This window comes from Equus asinus, chromosome 25 (assembly GCF_041296235.1).
Source record: "Equus asinus isolate D_3611 breed Donkey chromosome 25, EquAss-T2T_v2, whole genome shotgun sequence".
In the NCBI taxonomy this organism is placed as follows: domain Eukaryota; kingdom Metazoa; phylum Chordata; class Mammalia; order Perissodactyla; family Equidae; genus Equus; species Equus asinus.
Window position 1 is genome coordinate 36,496,774 of NC_091814.1, and position 16,181 is coordinate 36,512,954.

At 36.2% G+C, this 16,181-nt stretch overlaps 1 protein-coding gene across 1 annotated transcript in view; it reads left to right on the forward strand.

The window, feature by feature from the left end:
- Nucleotides 1-4,225: 4,225 nt before the first annotated feature.
- Nucleotides 4,226-16,181, forward strand: part of KCNK2 (potassium two pore domain channel subfamily K member 2) — a 207,860-nt gene continuing 195,904 nt past the window's right edge. The window contains exon 1 of the mRNA XM_070497506.1: nucleotides 4,226-4,663. Coding sequence (XP_070353607.1) covers nucleotides 4,630-4,663 — 34 coding nt within the window. The 5' untranslated portion in view covers nucleotides 4,226-4,629. The remainder of the gene's footprint in view (nucleotides 4,664-16,181) is intronic.

Sequence of the window (16,181 nt, forward strand, 5' to 3'; positions counted from 1 at the left end):
AAAGAGGAGGATTGGCAGCAGTTAGCTAATTAGCAGTTAGTTAGCAGGGCTAATCTTCCTCAAAAAATAAAATAAAATAAAAATAAGAGGACGTTAACTTTGGGGTGGAATTCTGGAAGTATCCATTAGGGTTCCATGGAAAAAATGGGAGAATGCAAACTCTTGAAATGCAAAAGATTTCTAGACATAAAAAATACATTTAGGAGCTTGTTAAGCTCTTTAAGCTCTTTAGCCACCTTCAAGAAAATTACTCCAGAGAGATGTCACTCAAGTGTTCATCTTTTAACTTGTTATTAGTGCCTGCTAACTTTGGTTTCACCATGCTTGGTGGTTTTTATATGACTCTTATTATGTGTTCCTCATTGCTGTCTCTGGCCATACCTCTCTGACACATGTGCCATTTTGGTGACTTGCCTGTGCTTTCTTGGGACACTTTCTACCTACGACAACTTGGCGTTTAGCTTTCCTCTTCCCCTTTGGTACTAAAACCTAATTCTAGTCTCACAGATTGAAGCCCCCTGATGTTGCTGTAGGTCCATCCAAGTGACTGAATGTGACTGGCTTCTTACCTTCTGTGTGCCTGTGGTAGATAGACTGTATGAACAGCCCCAATTTTCCATGCTTCTCTGTATCCACGTCCTTTGGTGGAGGATGCCCTCCCACACCGACTCTGGGCTTGCCTTGTATCTTGCTTTGGCTAAAATGACCTTAACAATTTGACCCAAATGGAGGCTTTAAGTTGCACTGGCACATTTCTACTTCCTCTCTTGCCTCTGATTGTCTTGAAAACATACTCAAGAGGGCCTGACACCATGCCTGGGCTAGCCTGTTGGAGGGATATGAAAGACATGTACAAGTGAGGATGCAAGGAGAAGAGGTCAGTTGTCCCAGCTGAGGATATCCTATATCAGGTTGCAGTCAGATGACCCCCAAATACAGCCACCTACCCAACATGTATCTGGTGCGTGAATGAGCCCAGATGAGACTAGAATTGTCATGTTGACCTGTAAAATAGACAGCAGTAATAAATGCCTATTGTTTTAAGCCACTGAGTTTTGGAGTAGGGATGCTACATAACAATAGCTAGTTGATATAGTGTCCCAATTAATTAGTGAGATTTTTGATTAAATTTATAATATAATCTTCTCCTGGGAAATGAGCCTATAGGAAGAGTTTGAGCACTTACATACTTAACAATGTCCAAGAAAATGTTCTTATTATATTTTGAAATTTCTCAGAAGCAAAAGAATAGCAAATAATTGAAGGGTTGCTTTGGGGTAGGTTGTTTTGATTTGGGAGAATTTAAACATGTCTCATCCAGAAATTGAGCATGTTCTGGGGACATTCAAACCAATGTTTGTGTTGTAAATGGCATTCCAAACCCATGTCCACATAGGTAAGAAGACCTAGGGCTGGCACACAGAAAATATTTCCCAGCAAACCATTGCATTCACTGTTACTTTGAGGTCTCTAGGAAGAAATGTGAGTGGAAATAAGTGCATTGAGGACCTTAGAAGATTTGGCAGTGCAGTTTAGATGCTTATCTGAGCCACACAAGTTAGGAATCTGGGATGGAAATCTCCTAAGAATAATCATTCTCACGAAATTTCCAATCCCTCTTGTTTTTGGCAGAATTTAAAATTCCGTGGAAATGGCTCATGTCGCAAGACTTTTGTGTGGTGTTGGCCAGCACCAGGAGGAAGAGCGGCCCAGGGAAGGAAAACCAAACCAATGTGGCTGCATGTTTTCACGCCTTTGAAAAGGTTTAGGTTTGGCTCAAGCCAAGAAAGAACACTTGGGGTTTTTATTTTGTGCCAGCTCCTTCAAATACCATTCACCTGACTCATGAAGCTTTGAACATCAAGAGGGAACAGGGAGTGAATAAATTTCAGTATTCCTGATGTTCAAACATACTTTGAACGAGACTCCTTTCTGCTGGAAGAAAGAGCAGAACACAGAATACCATTAGAGCAAAATGTACTCTTACAATCTTTGCTGGACGGTGAGTGGCAACGCAATTTGTTAATCAGTCAACTCATTATGTTTCAGGATTATAAGTGATACTATGGTGGACAAGACTTAGATTCTCCCTTGAGATAGCTCACATGGTTGAGTCAGGGGGACAAACCTGGACCAAATTATTTTGCCCTTTCCAACATTTCCCTAGAATTTTAAAATCCAGTAATGCATATTATTTATGTTTTTGAGAATAATTTTGCTATTTTACTCATCTTACCATCACATATGCTGATTTCACTGCTTGGAATGTCCCACTACCTATTGTTTGCTCGGCGAATTCCAAGTTCGATCCCAAATGCAGCTCAGACATCAACCTTAATCTTGCCAAACATAATTACTCCCTTATCTTTGCTACCTCTCTGCTTTGTACATATTTATCTTATTGCATTTAACACACAAAATTGTGTTCTTAGCACAGTGCCTGGGGCATAGATGTTCGATAAATAGAAATGGATTGCACAATACACCACTATAAAAACTTCTCTTTCTGAAACACACGAGCCCCGAATCATCATTAGCCTCATCCTTCTTTCTCAACCCCATGCTAATCACCTGTTTGTCATTCCCAGCATGGCTTTCGCCCCAGCAGCTTCCACACACCTTCTCCATCCTCTAGGTCACTCTGTGAGCCTTCTCATATGCAAATATAAGGGGTCAGCAAATGCTCATGGGTTAGGACTTTGCCATCAGCTGATCTAACTTTAAGTTGCTACTTTAAAGGGATCATAACTTCTGGACTCCAGCACCATTTATAGCACTGAATTACTTGACATCTAATAATAGGGTAATATTTGTATTTGAAATATAGAAACTCTTTCCCATGAAGTTAAAACAGGATAAGGATAATCCGATTTCATTTTTTTTTCCAGTTGCCAGTGGCTGGGTACTTCATCAGATTACAGCATGAAATGGTACACATGGAGCAATGGTCAGAGGTTTACAGCTCTGTCTGGTCCAATTAGAGTTATTATTTTTCACATTCTCCTTCCATTTCCTTGAATTTCTGCCAAGTCTCCTACAAAATAGTGCAATTGTGCAAAGGGGTGTCCAGAAAAGAGAGCACAGGAAAGGTTCAGTGAAAAACTACTCATTTCTGGAAAGACAACTGGCAGTTTATATGCTATTGCTGTGCCTGTGTACATGGGTTTTGGGTATGGGAGGGGCATGTTCGGTCTATGCACAAATGTAAGTGTCTGTCTGTCTATCTAATCTCTTTCTCTCACATGATTTGAAAAGCATGCATTGTTTTAGTCAGATGGAAGGATTATGTTACTTGAATACTGGTATTTAATGTACATTATCGCATTTATTATCATATCAAAACCAGATGTTTAAAATTTGGGCTAGAAATTCCAAAATATGGCTTGTATTACCTCAGGGTCACCCCGCCACCTAATGCTCACTGCTCAGCTGTATTTTGTTATGGCTTTAATCGAGCAATAATGTGTTTCTACAAGTCTTACTCTGGTATTAGATGACATGTGGGCTAATTTAGGTGGGTTGAGCAGACTGGTAGGGGGTTAGACAAACCAGAGCAATTTGCTTTCCCAACAATAAGAAAATACATGAAGAATTATTGCCAATAGTCAAGGCACCTCTCTCTCTCTCTCTCTCTCTTGCTTTTGCTCGCTCTCTCCTTACCTCCCGTCCTCTCTCTCTCACTCTCTTTCATTCTTTATCTTTGACTCTTTCATTTAAAATTTGTTATTTTTCCTGCCTACAAATGTCCCCCAAACTTCATCCAGAAACAGGAGCTACCTCTAATTTCTAACTTTATCTCAGCGAAAGCTACTTGAAACCTTCCTCTGATTTGCCTTTCTTACATTGCTTCTGTACTGATAAAATTAAAACAGGCAAGTCCAGAAAACTGATAGCATTCTTGATTTGAAAAATTATAATCAATGCAATTTAGATAAGGTTAAAGAAAAAAGAAATAAAAGCCTGTGTGGAACCAAGCCAGCGATTCATCTCTTTGCATTAATAAGTTCCAGCAACGGTATACAGGCACGGAAAGCCTGTTCGCCACTGCTCTTAGCAAGCACATGAGCTTAAAAATAAACTTTGACAATGTAGATCTCTTTGTCCTTTCAGGAATGGAAAACATTATGTACTTCAAAGCATGCTAAGCCTGATTTTAAAATATAGTTGGGATATTGTTACTGTGGCAATTGGGAGGGTATTTGGGCTGCACGCAGTACATGGATGCTTCATATGTAATAGTACTTGAGCCACAAACTCCTGAGAATAAATGACGCTGACAATTTTGATATGCTCATTCATAAGGAAGAAACGTCTGCCTTTTAAGTTCTCTGGAAGAACTGAGATATAGTTCCTCATTTCAATCAGGGAGTTTCTTCCTGAACCAAACTGCATAAACAGAGCATTTGAGTAGCACATTTCACTTGCATACAGCAGCGTTCGTTCATTTTTGAGTGTTTTTGGACAGGAAATTGATCTACAGGGTAACATTCGCACAAAAAAGGAAACAGTATGGGACGATGGCTTCTTAGTACAAGTGACTCCGTTCTGGAAATTACGGACAAGAAACCTTGGAAGAAGAACAGCATTAAAGATCAAAAGCATGATGACTCCTGATGAAAACATCCCCAAATGATGAACCCACGAGCAAAAAGGAACTTCTACTGTAAGTATCTTAGCAATAAAGTATCTTATCTGTTTTCAAGATTTCTGAAGTATGTGGAGTAGATTTCCAAGCACGTATTTGATGTAGGGAGACTTCATTATAGACAAGTCTATAATTAAACTCATTGGGTGGTTCCAACAGAGGGTTAGTTACTGGAATTTTTTCCATGACCTTGCAACACTGAAATAAATTGCATGTTAATGTGGGCATGTTTTATATCAGGCTTTTATTGTGTGCTGTATTTCTTCTGGCAATGCAAAATTGATCAACATATATGTCTATAAAGTCCATTACATTTGGATTCTGGTGATTTAAACTATGTTTACTTTGGTTTCATGTTATGGTTAATCCTATAATCAATTTTTTCGTGTATAGATTAACACATATATTTATAATTTACTTAGAGAGAACATTAGCTGTTTCCTCAGTGAATCTTGTTTGCATTGTAGGGAAGAGATGGCTTAGAATCTTGGAAATGAGGAAGAAAAGGTATGATAGTTTAAACCAAAACTTGGGAGCTAAGACCTTTTTTTTAAAAAAATTTTTACATTTCCATATTTATTTGGTACGGAGTTTGAAAATTTTTAGGTGTCTCTATATATGACTTTTTTCACTCTATAGGAATATTGTTGTCATCTTGAAAATGTGACTCAAGCTCACCAACAGTAGAACCCTGTGTAAATATTAAATATAGCTAAGTCCATCTTTAGTGCTGGGCATAGAGTACATACTTAATAGACAATTTTTAAGTGTTGACTATGTGCTGATGTTGGGTAATAGGACAAGTATCCTGATTATATAGTAATCATTTCATATCTTGACTTTATTTTATGAACTTATCTGTGAGTGTGATTGAATCCTGTTTAACAAAGAACTGTATAATAATGGGGTTACACTGTATTGCTATTTTCAATCAGGAATTTCTTTAAAAATCAAATTTCTAGATGATTTCTATTCTTGGTTGCTCTTCTTTTGAACAAAGGAGTTTGTTCAAGTTGTTTATCTGAGGGGATATCATAAAGTTTTTGGAGCAATTCAGTATATAAAACATCACCTTATTTCCAATTAGTAGGTAATTTCCAGGTGCTAGTTTGTGGCATTGGGACTTGGAACTTGTAATTTTGGAGCCCCCTCTGCTGAGGATTGATGGGTAAGCCAAGATGCTGGCCAAACCCTCATAGAGGGGAGATCATTTTTTATGTGTAAAGGGCATGAAAATAAACTGGGAAGTAAGTGGATGCAGAGACTCTTGGAGTCAAACCAAGTGTTTCTGGAGAGACAGGAAAGAAAATATGGAGAAAGGCATTCAGTGGGATAGAGCTGGAGAGACAACTTAAATTCCTTAGAGATGCCACCTCTGTCTCTTATGATGCCAGATAACACTGTTTCAGTCCTCTAATTTTTTTCTAGGTCACCTGCCACAGATACTTGTTAAACTGAACACATGTCTTTCTGCTACCCCAAGTAGGAAACAAGAATGCCATACGTGTAATTTTATTTAATCTTAATTAGAAGCAGTGATGGGATCCTTTGGCTAGGAACTGACAGAAGCTACATCTAAGCAATAATTATCATCAGGGTAAAAAAGTTTTGGATAATCATATATAATGTTTGGATAAGTTTAAATTATCCCATTAACAGTCTGTTCATTCTCGACTTAGATGTGTATTTTATAGGTAATTTATCCAGGTAGATCTATCAGAATATAATTCTACAAGAATAATTTGGAAGTTCTTTTAATAATGAGAAGGCTGGTTGATATCATCTGCATGAATGCTTTTTTAGGCTAAAATCATCTGGATTCAGTATGCAGAATTCTGGGACCTCAGTCAAGAAATGGTGCAACATTAGAGAAGTCCTAAGGCTTTCTCTTTAAGGAAAGGGTAGGCATTTGCTTATAATATGACAGCCAAGTAAGTAATGTACGGTAAAATGATTAAGATTTTGAGGATTATCTTCAAAAGGAAAATATAGGTTTAGACCTCACCCAACAGGATCGGGTTGTCGTTATTGATGACAAATGATAACTTGAATTTCCATGGTACATTATAATTTTTTTTAGTTAGTTGTTTGACATCCGAAAGATCTATAGGCAGAACTGTCAAAGGTTTGCTGTATCGGGAAGAATGAGCTCCCTACTGCTAGTGGATGAGGCAGCAAGCTGGAGAAACAGAGTCACACAAATATGTATTGAAATTCCAGATCCCCCACTTAAAAACTATGAGATCTTGAGAAAATTACTTAAACTCTAAGTGTCTGGTTCCCCATACATAAAATAGGGTTAATAATTCTTCCTTCTTAGAATTATTGTAAAGATTAAAGGAGATAATTTATGTCAATGGCTTGACCCATAGTATATGTGCAATAAGATGGCTATGCTACATGAGATTTAGGGACCTTTCTAATTCTGTGGTTTTAGTAATTCTAGCTCCTTAAAAGAATCTAAATTCCCTGATTGTGCTAAATGCTATCCAAAGATGCAACTCAATAGAAATGTCTGTTCTTTACCTAGTGGGCTCCTAATATGAGAAAATTGTAAAACAAAGCCGCTACAAGCACAATAAAAGAATGAATAAGGCAATCAGAATGCATGAATTGAAAGTAATGAAGTTTTTTAAAAAATATATTTTAGATGTGTTAGGTGATAAAATCAACTTGATTGACCATCCTACAGTCCTCAATGATTAAGACAGTGGGAACACTGAATTGACTGTCACTAATTAATTTGCCCTTTCATTTTGTGTCTGATCGTCTTAGGAAACCCCCTGAAACCAGCAAGTGATTTTCAGCAGAAATGGCTTTTTGAGAGTTTAAAGACTGAGGACGTTCATCTTCAAAATATTTCCTATGACATCTTTCTATGGTGGCTGCAAAAGCCAAAGTTTTATGTGGGTGGTGTATTTTGATGATTTAATTTGTGTCCATTTGTTCCAAGTGCAGAGCGCTTGGCAGAACCATCATTCTTATACTGCTGCTTCAACTGGCTTAAGCAATGTTTCACATCACAGACATGAAATAACAAATGAGCTGTTAGATTTACTATATGGAAAGTTACTATATATTTGGGATAGTGTCAGCAGTGGCTGTTAAAGAAAATATTACCTTGACTCTATATACTGCCATTTTCTTTTTAAAACATTTCCGCATATGTTCTTTCATTTTTCCTCACCCTTGAAGTAGAGAAGGATGCTACATTATTTTATAATATGAATTATAAGCCCAGAGATTAAGCAGAATTGTCTAAAGAGAATGTTGAATGTGAAGTAATGAGACTTTGCCTCCGGTATAATTTGTCTGATGGTTTTGTGACTATCTCTGATTTTTATCCAGAAATATACAAATCATCTGCTTCTCTCATTCTTTAATAAGAGTCTTAAACTTGAGTGCTAATTAACACTTACTTTGTATTGTGCGTCCACAAAGACCCCACCAATCAGGCACATACACAAAAAGATATAGTGCAACTGGGTTCAACCTTAGTCAGGTGTGCGGAAAAACCTGTTTCTGGAATTCGCTGTCTCCTCTACTATCAATATATCCCAGTCACTTCAAAAGAGTAAAGGTGTTCCTTTTTACTCACTTAAATTTTTTGTTTTATGCAGGAGTCATGGCTACAATTGTACTCTTGGCAACCTTCCTTGGCTGAAATGACACAAATCTGGAAATTTTATTTTTTATATTATATATATATATATATATATACTTATATAGACATATTTACACACATGTAAATATATATGTATAACAAATTAGCAAAGGAACAACACGAGGGAAAATGCTGCTCCATAGCTCCTCAAAGGCTGGTAAACTAGGTCTTATAGGCATAGATTCGGAGACTCAGGGCATGGTTATATCTATTGATTTCAGTCTGGTCATCAGAAGTCTTCCATGTAGGACTGAAGATTTTAGGCAGCAGAAACCACAGTTTACAGGTGCAAGAGAGAAACAGAAAACTATAGAGCAGCAGGGTCCAAATATCTCACACAAGTTATCCACTAGGTGATTTTGAAATGAAATATGTTGATTTCTTTCCTATCAGTAGCTTCATCTGTGCAATATTCTCTTAGGGCAGTTCCTTATTTTCTTTTCATTTAGAAGCTTAACATCGCCACGGGTTCTGTGCAATACTTTTGGTTGGTGGCATTTTGTGACCATGTAGGCTTAAAGAGGAAATCATGGAAGAGAGGGCTTAGATGCATTTTGAAATGAACAGAACGAAACTTGGAGAAGATCTTGTTCTGCATGAGCGTTGCTCAGACGGTTTTATCCTTATTATTCCCTCCTCCTGTGAGAGGAACAGCCTGCAAGAGTAGACCAAGTGCAGTAGAGCTAATAGAGGTGCGATTACAGGTCATTCAATGGGATGATGCCAAAGTGTCTTATTTTCATTATGCTGTTTTCATTGTTTGAAACCCGAGGTAAGAGATCAAGATGAATGGAGCCATCATGTGTAAATGCAACCAGTAACTTTTCATGCCTTGACATTTAAGAGTTCTGGATAGTCCAATCCCGAAAAAGTTCTTGCTTCTTTTCCTTCATGTTTTTAAGATTTGTTTTATTTTGGAGAAAAGTACAGGATTCTCACTGCTCCAGAGTGAGACAGTCTGCTCCCAGAACACAGGATTTTATCTTGTATTTATATGTTAAATTATTTAAAAATCTACATAAAGTAAAATTCACTAATTTTTGTGTGCATAGTTCTGCAAGTCTGGACAAGGTATAGAGTTTTGTAACCACCATCACAATTAAGATCAAAATAGCTCCTTCACCCCAAAAATGTTCCCTCATGCTGCCCCTCTGCAGTCAAAACCAGCCCCATCCCTAACCCCTGGGACCACTTGTCTGTTTTCTGTCTCAGTAGTTTTACCTTTTCCAAAATGTCATTTAAGCAAAATCATACAGTTTGCAACCTTTTGAATCTGGTTTCTTTCACTTAGCAGAATACATTTGTGCTTCATTCATCTGTCAATAGTTTGTTTCTTTTTATTGCTGAACAGTATTTTATTGTACCAAAGTTTGTTGATTTATTCACCAGGGCAGAACATTCAGGCTGTTTCCAGTTTTTGGTGATTATGATCAATGCTGCTTTAAACATAATATGCTGTAAATACAGGTTTTCGTATGAATGTAAGCGTTCATTTTTCTAGGGTAAATGAATACCTAGGAGTGGGATTACAGATCATAGGGTAAATGGACATTTAACTTTAAAAGAAACTGCCGACCTGTTGTCCAGAGTGAGTTTAACGTTTTGCCTTCCTACCAACGATGTTTGAGAGTTCTAGTTACTCTGCCTGCTTGTCAGCACTTGGTATGGTCAGTTTTTGCTTTTTAAATTTCTTAGCCATTTCAATAAGTGTGTAATGCCATCTTCTTGTTGTTTTAAAATGGTGAGCATCTTTTCATGTGCTTATTTGCAATCTGAATATCACATTTGGTGAAATGTCTGTTCAAACCTTTTGTCTATTTTTTACTCGATATTTGATTTCTTGTTGGTTTTATGAGTTCTTTTAAAATTATGGGTATAAATCCGTACCCATAATTTGTGATTTGAAGATATTTTCTGTAGTTTGTCTGTCATTTTCTTAATCATCTTTTAGAGAGAAAAAGTTTTAGTTATGATGAGGTACAATTGACCTAGTTTTTTCTCTTATGGATCATGCTCTTAGTGTTGTATCTACGAAATCTTTTCCTAACCCAAACTCATGAGCATTTTCTCCTGTGTTTTCCTTTTTCCGAAGATTAGTAATTTTGTGTTTTATATTTAGGTCCATGATCCACCATAAGTTAATGTTTTTTATATGGTATGATGTGTGGGTTGAGGTACATAATTCCTGCATATGAATGTCTAATTGTTTTAGTACCATTTATGGAAAAAACTGTCTTTTATCCATAGAATTGTATTTTCACTTGTATTAAAAATCAGTTGACTATACTTATGCAAGTCTGTTTCTAGACTCTCTATTTTGTCCCATTAATTTATGTGTGCTCGTTTCACTAATACCGTGCTGTCTTGATTAGCGTAGCTTACAGTAAGTCATGAAATCAGGTGGTGTGATTCCTCTCAACTTGTTCTTCTTTCTCAAAGTTGTTTTCTACACTCTTTGCCTTTTCATATAAGATTTTGAAACAGCTTGACAATATCTACAAAACTCCTGCTGGAATTTTGATTAAGTGTTAAATCGACAGATAAATTTGGGGAAAGTTGACATCTCAATGATATTTGAGCCATCCAGTCCACTAATTTAGCTCTTCTTTGATTTCTTTCATCAGTGTTTTGTAGTTTTCATCATACAAACTCAGCACATCTTTCACTAGATTTATACTCAGGTATTTTATTTTTTGGAGTCGTTGTAAATGACATTTAAAAATCTTCTGTTTCAATATGTGGCTATGTAGAGATATGTTGGATTGTTTTTGCATATTGCCATTTATCTTGCAAATTTGTTGTTTGTTTCTTAGTTCTAGGAGATTTTTCTGGAAACTATTTAGGTTTTCTGTGTAGACCATGTCGTCTATGCATAGAGACAGTTTTATTTGTTCCTTTCCAGTATATGTGCCTTTTATTTCTTTTACTTGCCTTATTGTACTGGGTAGGGTTTTTAGTACTATGTTGAATAGGAGTGGTGAGAACAAACATCTTTGACTTGTTCCTGATCTTGGGGGAAAAGACTGAATCGTCATCATTAAATATGGTGTTAGCTATAGGGATTTTTGTAGATATAATTTATCAGGCTAAAGAAGTTTCCTTATGTTATAATTACGTGATGCAATTTGCTGGGAGTTTTTATTATGAGTGGATTTTAGTTTTTTCGAATCCTTCTTTTGCATCTGTTGATATGATCATGTGGTTTTTCTTCTATAGTCTCTTCATACGATAGATTATATTGATTGAATTTTGAATGTTGAACTAGCCTTTCATTTCCAGGATGAACACCACTTGGTTATGAGGTATTTTCTTTTTTGTATATTGTTGGATTAATTTTGCCAAAATTTTACCGAGGATTTTTACATATATGTCCATGAGAAGTATCGGTCTGTAGTTTCCTTTTCTCGAAGTGCCTTCCTATGGCTTTCGTGTCAGGGTAATGCTGGCCTCATAAAATGTCAAAAACTCTCCTTTCTGACTCAGAGTACAGATGTTAACAAAGTGTTATTTTTAAATTAATAGAGAGAAATTAACTATCAGCTATGTCATAATGCAGTTCCATCTAGAGGATGGTAATCTAGAGAATGTAAAATAAATAAAAGCAAGAGGAACACATAATTCATACAATTCAGTGAACCTGCCTCAGAAAATTGTTTAACATGATAATCCAAATATGATGTAAGTTATGAAACCACATCCAGCCAGGAACGCCTCTCATTCCCACCTTCCTGTCATGAGATTATATTTCTACAAGGAGTCCATCTGGTAATTTTTCCATGAACTGATGAGAGTGTGTTTGATGTTTCCATGTCCCTTCTGAACAGTATAATAGGTAAGTTCCACAGGGAGATGAATTTTCCAGAGTTAGTGGAAACCCACATTTATCTTCCTGTCCTCTTGATGGTACAATTGTAGGTTGCTTCGATAATGTTGTGATGCGTGTATAATAGTATGAACTTAAGGAAGAAAGTTCTAAATTCTGAAATTAGAGCCGGGTAAACTAGTATGGCAGATGTCAACCCTTTTAGTTCAGGCACAATGTGAGAAGGCAGTATAGCATAATATGATGGTTATGAAAGTGAACTCTGCAGTTAGATTGTCTAGTTTGAACTTGCCAGCTGGGTGATTTTAGGTAACTTACTAAATGTCTCATTGGTCATTTTAAACATAACTAGTTTAAAATTCCTTTCCTTTCCCCTCTTATCTCTAGCTTCCCAAGTGTAAATCCTCTGTTTTATTGGGGTCTATGTCTCTGGAGTGTTTTCTGTATATTGGACTCCCTAATGTGACATTCTCAAATTACTCATTTTGCCAGGATTAATGTCCTACAGTAGTCCTTTGTGTGAACTGGGTTGTGGTTGCCTCTCTTTGGAGAGATTTTTGGTGGCTTTAGAGCATATCCATAGGATTCACTGGTCCTGAACTACTTTATATATTGGATTTTGAGCTTGAGATTTCTGAGCCATATAGAATTCAGGCTTATACTCAAACCATACAGGTTCTGGACTCTTTGGCAGGTAACTCTGCATCCATTTATAACCAGGTATGAGTAGTTCATTTCTGGATGAGCCCATGGTTAGTAGATAGAAATTTTCTCCTTTCTGCTAAGAATCCCAATGATGGAGGCTTGTGCTCCCAGCACCATTTTGCCCTTGGATCTTTGATTCTTTCTCACTGCTGTGGGTTCTCTCTTAATTTGTAGCACTTGGAGAGTTACCTTTGTTGATTTTGAGTTGAATAAATTTTTAAGAAGATATTCATGTTGCAGCAAATGACACGGTCTCATCATTTTTTGTGGCTAAGTAGTATTTCATTGTGTGTATGTGTACATGTATATTGCATGGATGGACCTTGAGGGTATTAAGCTAAGTGAAATAAGTAGAGAAATACTGTTTGATTTCACTTATATGTGGAAGACAAACAAACAAACAAGCACATAGATATGGAGAACAGATTGGTGGTTACCAGAGGAGAAGGGGGTGGGAGGAGGGTGAAAGGGGTAAACAGGCACATGTGTATGGGACAGATGGAAACTAGACTTTTGGTGGTGAATACGATGCAGTCTATACAGAAGCCAAAATGTAGTGATGTACACCTGAAATTTACACAATGTAATAAACCAATGTGATGTCAACAAAATAAAAACAAAAACAAACTCAAAGATATTTAGTGTACTGTAGGATTAGCAGAAACTAGGTGAGACCCAAGGAGGGAAAAGAAAAAGAAGTAAAGAGAAATAAGAACTCTGAGCTGAAACCAGAATACTGAGCAAATATAAAAGTGAGCAGTGCCCTGGAGACAAATGCCAATCCCAGCACTGAGGTCATCAGGCTGGTGTCCCTCTCGATTGTAAACTCCTCCATTAAGCGGATGCTTTGGGAGGGAGTGACAGTAATTTCAGATCAGTAGTTCCCCTGGCCTCTCTCTGGAGGAATGCATTCCCAGTTTTGGCCCCCAGGATCAAGTGTAACCAAATGTGAAGGTACAATCAAAATTTAGCAAATACCCAAGGAAATAAGCTGCATGACTGAGAGTCAATAGAAACAACAAACAACAAATTAGAACCTGAAGAACTTGAGGTGTTGGAACTACATGATGCAGAATATTAAAATTCTACATGGAATGCTTAAAAATATAACATGAAATAAAATGAGTGGCGATTAAAAGTCTGTAAAAAAATGAACATGCATATTTGAAAAAGAACCAAAATGTATTTTAGCAATGAAAAATATAATCATTGAAACACAAAACTCAATTAACAGGTTAAACACTAAAGAGAGAATTAATGAACTGGAAGGTAAGTCTAAAGATATTATTCAGAGCATGGAACATAGGGAGACAAAGATATGAAAAATACAAAATAGTAAAGAGACGTGGAGGGTCTCTTTCATTTCATTTTGCGAGAATGGAGGAAAGGCACTGCCCAGATAAATAGTAACTGAGAATTTCCCAAAATAATGAATGTCGTGCAACCAAAGATGTGTAAAACATCGAACAGGTTAATAAAAAGAAAACCACACCTGCATATATAATAGTAAAACTATAAAATATCAAAGGCAAATAGAAGATCTTAGAAGCAGCCAGAGGGGAAAAGATTACCTATGAAAGAATGGTAACTAGATTGATAGCTAACTTTATGTAAACAAATTTAAGAATGTCGGTGAAATGGACGATACATTTCTAAAACTAACGACACAAAAGAAATAAAATCTAAATATTATAATTGCCAGTGAATAATAGAAACTATTAAACTTTGGTTCTACAGTTAAAGCCACCAAAACCTTAAGGAAGATAGACTATTCCAATAAAATATAAAATCTTTCAAATTCTTTTTATGAAATGGGATTCTATTGATACAACAGCCAGCCATGCAAGTTAAAAACAAAAACACCTACAAAAAATCTTACTTACAAATATACTTAAAAGTCTTAAATAAAACCAACAAAGATAATACAGCAGCAAAGAAAGAGAGTAAGTGGATTGTTCCAAGAATGCAGGCTTATTCAATATTAGGCAAGCAATTTAATATAATTTACCATATTGACGTATTGAAAGAGAAAAACGTGGTTATATCAATAATATATATGAGGGGCCGGCTCCGTGGCCAAGTGGTTAAGTTCATGTGCTCCGCTGCGTGGCCCAGGGTTCGGATCCTGGGCGCGGACATGGCACCGCTTGTCAGGCCACATTGAGGTGGCGTCCCACATCCCACAACTAGAAGGACCTGCAACTAAGATATACAACTGTGTACGGGGGGGTTTGGGGAGATAAAGCAGAAAAACAAAAAGGCGATGGTTGTTAGCTCAGTTGCCAATCTTTAAAAAAAAAAAAAAGTATATATATATATATGGGAAAAGGCACTTAATAACAATTACATCCACTCTTAATTTATAAAACATAAACCCTTAATAAAATAAGGGAGAATGGACTTCCTGAGTACTCAAACCAGATGTCAACATTATGCTTAATGGTAAACACTAAAAGCATTACCGTTAACGTTAGGAACAAGACAAAGATGTCATAGTCATCACAATAATTTGACATTGGTACCAGTACATTCAATATCGATCTGGCTGTACCAGATAATATAACTAGGCAAAAGAAAGGAAGTAAAGATATAAAAGTGGGAAGAACGAAGTAAATTATTATTTGAGGATGATGTTATTATATACATAGAAACTCTGAGCTAATAAATAACTGTAACAAATTAAAAAACCCCATCAAAGTAATGGATATAGTAATTAGTGCCTTCAAATTATATAGCCCCAATTAAAAGACAAAATGGAGGAAAAATCTCATTTTATAGTAGCAACTAAATGGATAAAATCTTTAGGAAAAATGTGCAACCTCAAATGTGCAAAATCTATATAAAGAAAAATGTACAGAATACCCAAGGGGCTTAAAAGAACAATTGAACAAATGGAAAAGCAAATCATTTTCTTGGGTAGATATCAAGTCTTTCTAAGTTAACTTATAAATTCAACATGCTCTCAAAAATACTAACAAGATTTTTTGAACTAGAAACACTGGTTCTAAATTTCTTAAAGAAAAATAAGCACAGAAGAATAGTCAGGGAAATTATTTTTTTAAATATGAAAAATGGATATATTAAAGCATATTATAAAGCTGTAGTAACTAAAACAAAGAGGTTAAAATGTCTGAATAGACAGACAAGTGGTACAGACTATGAGGTCCAGAAACAGATCTAAAGATATGTGAGAATTCAGTGTATGATAAAAGTGTCATTTCAAATCAGCAAGAAGAAAAGGAGAATTAAGTAAATATATCATGTTGACTGAGTCGCCACTTAAGAATAAAAGGAAAGAAAGTAAATTTTCTTACATCAGTCCTTCCACCACATAAATTAAACTG